Here is a 1,579-nt window from a genome sequence, read left to right on the forward strand (position 1 = left end):
GCCACACTGCTTATCTAGCTCCATATTCGAATGCACAAGCCACATGTGGTGGGATGTCAATGAAGTGACAACATTTGCAATTCGTTTGTTGCTTCATTTTGAGGTGAGGCGTCTACAGGTTCTGCTTTGGCTAGAACACATTCTTTTGATTGCTAAGATGATGTGGCAGCCAGTGCAGATAATGCGGATCGTAAATGGCATCCTAACACATGAAGCGATGGAAGAAGAGCGCAATATTGGAATGTTTGAGAAATTGGCAACAAAGATGGCAAAGAAGACAAACTGCTTTTTCTGTGATATGAAAGTAGAATCCAGCAAATACACCTCCTCTTCTCAACAATAGGCAATTTATTTCGATGTTCTCATATTACCCTGGTTACAGACACGCACTGCTTGGCATGTGACGCCCTTGACTTAACAGGCAATGCAGTCAATGTCAAACAAGAAGAGAGGATTGGCTGCCCTTTCGTTGAGTCTCATGTTCTTTGTGCCCCATTGCTTCAATATGGGAAATAGTGAATGCCTACCTTGGTCATTTACACCTGGCAATATTTTCAAATTCTGTTTATGAAACGAATGCTTTTTTGCCTGGAACCGGACCGATTTTTTTAATTGTAGGACTACCTAGCTGACTTGCTTAATTGTGCACTTCCTAATGGGCGGGTAATGGATGAACTAAGTAAGTAAGCTTTAGATGAGCAGTAAAAGTACTCGTAGAATACAAAGCAAGACCGTCATTCCGTTAGTATCTAAAGCGCTGCCACCATTCTTTAAATAATTAAAGTCTTTTACTGACACACATGAACAAATAGCACACTCCCACTGCGGCATTGCGGAAATCAGTTGTGTGGGGAGCATGAGGAGGCATACAGTTTGGAGGTCCTCGGAGTACCAGTGGTCTTCGATGATGCATCTGTCATCGTCCATTGAATTGGCCACTTCCCTCAGAGATGCTGACATACTCTAATGGCAAGTACTTCAATTAAATGGAAAACGATTCTTGGTACAGTTGGCTGGGCTCAACTTGAGCTTCAAGCATTCGACTGCCTGCATCCCTTCAAATGCGGTGGGTTTTTACACTCCGCCAGCATTGCAGATGAGATAAGGAATAAAATTCAATTCAATACTGACCGAAATACTGCAAGCATCTGCTGAAAGCATACTACAGGATGCATTTATCAACTGCTTCTTTACCGTCTGAAGCGGATAAGGATTGAATGTCCCTTTCCTGACAAAAATTCACTTCAACAGCTTCATTTTGGTTATCAGTCCATTTGAAAATGCACAACCATCCGACTAGCTGATTAGAACATATAGGACCATCGCCTGCTCTCCCAACGAGACGCATCGTCAATGTGCGCGGATTCTTCACAGCCAGCGCAAATAACTCCTTCAGGCAAGCAAACCCCACTCTGCTACTACCGACCCACACTTCACCGTCCCAAGGCCATTAATTCATTACCCTCTCCTCCATTAGATTCTCTCTTTACATGCAACAAGGCTCCCTGTATGGTGGCATTCGTTAATCTGTCGAAAAGGAGGATTGAGAACCAAAGCGTAAGCGCCTGCAAAGCTGTTA

At 43.5% G+C, this 1,579-nt stretch overlaps 1 protein-coding gene across 1 annotated transcript; it reads right to left on the reverse strand. All coding sequences in view use genetic code 11, as the record gives it.

Annotated features, from left to right (window-relative positions):
- Positions 1 to 130: 130 nt before the first annotated feature.
- EGR_11107 (hypothetical protein) lies at positions 131 to 960 on the reverse strand (the record flags this gene model as incomplete). The annotated part of the gene is made up of 2 exons (XM_024500354.1): positions 131 to 202; positions 871 to 960. 2 exons carry the CDS (start codon positions 958 to 960, stop codon positions 131 to 133), a joined length of 162 nt encoding a protein of 53 aa, XP_024345231.1.
- Positions 961 to 1,579: the final 619 nt, after the last annotated feature.

This window comes from Echinococcus granulosus, assembly GCF_000524195.1.
Source record: "Echinococcus granulosus chromosome Unknown EG_S00385, whole genome shotgun sequence".
Classification (NCBI taxonomy): domain Eukaryota; kingdom Metazoa; phylum Platyhelminthes; class Cestoda; order Cyclophyllidea; family Taeniidae; genus Echinococcus; species Echinococcus granulosus.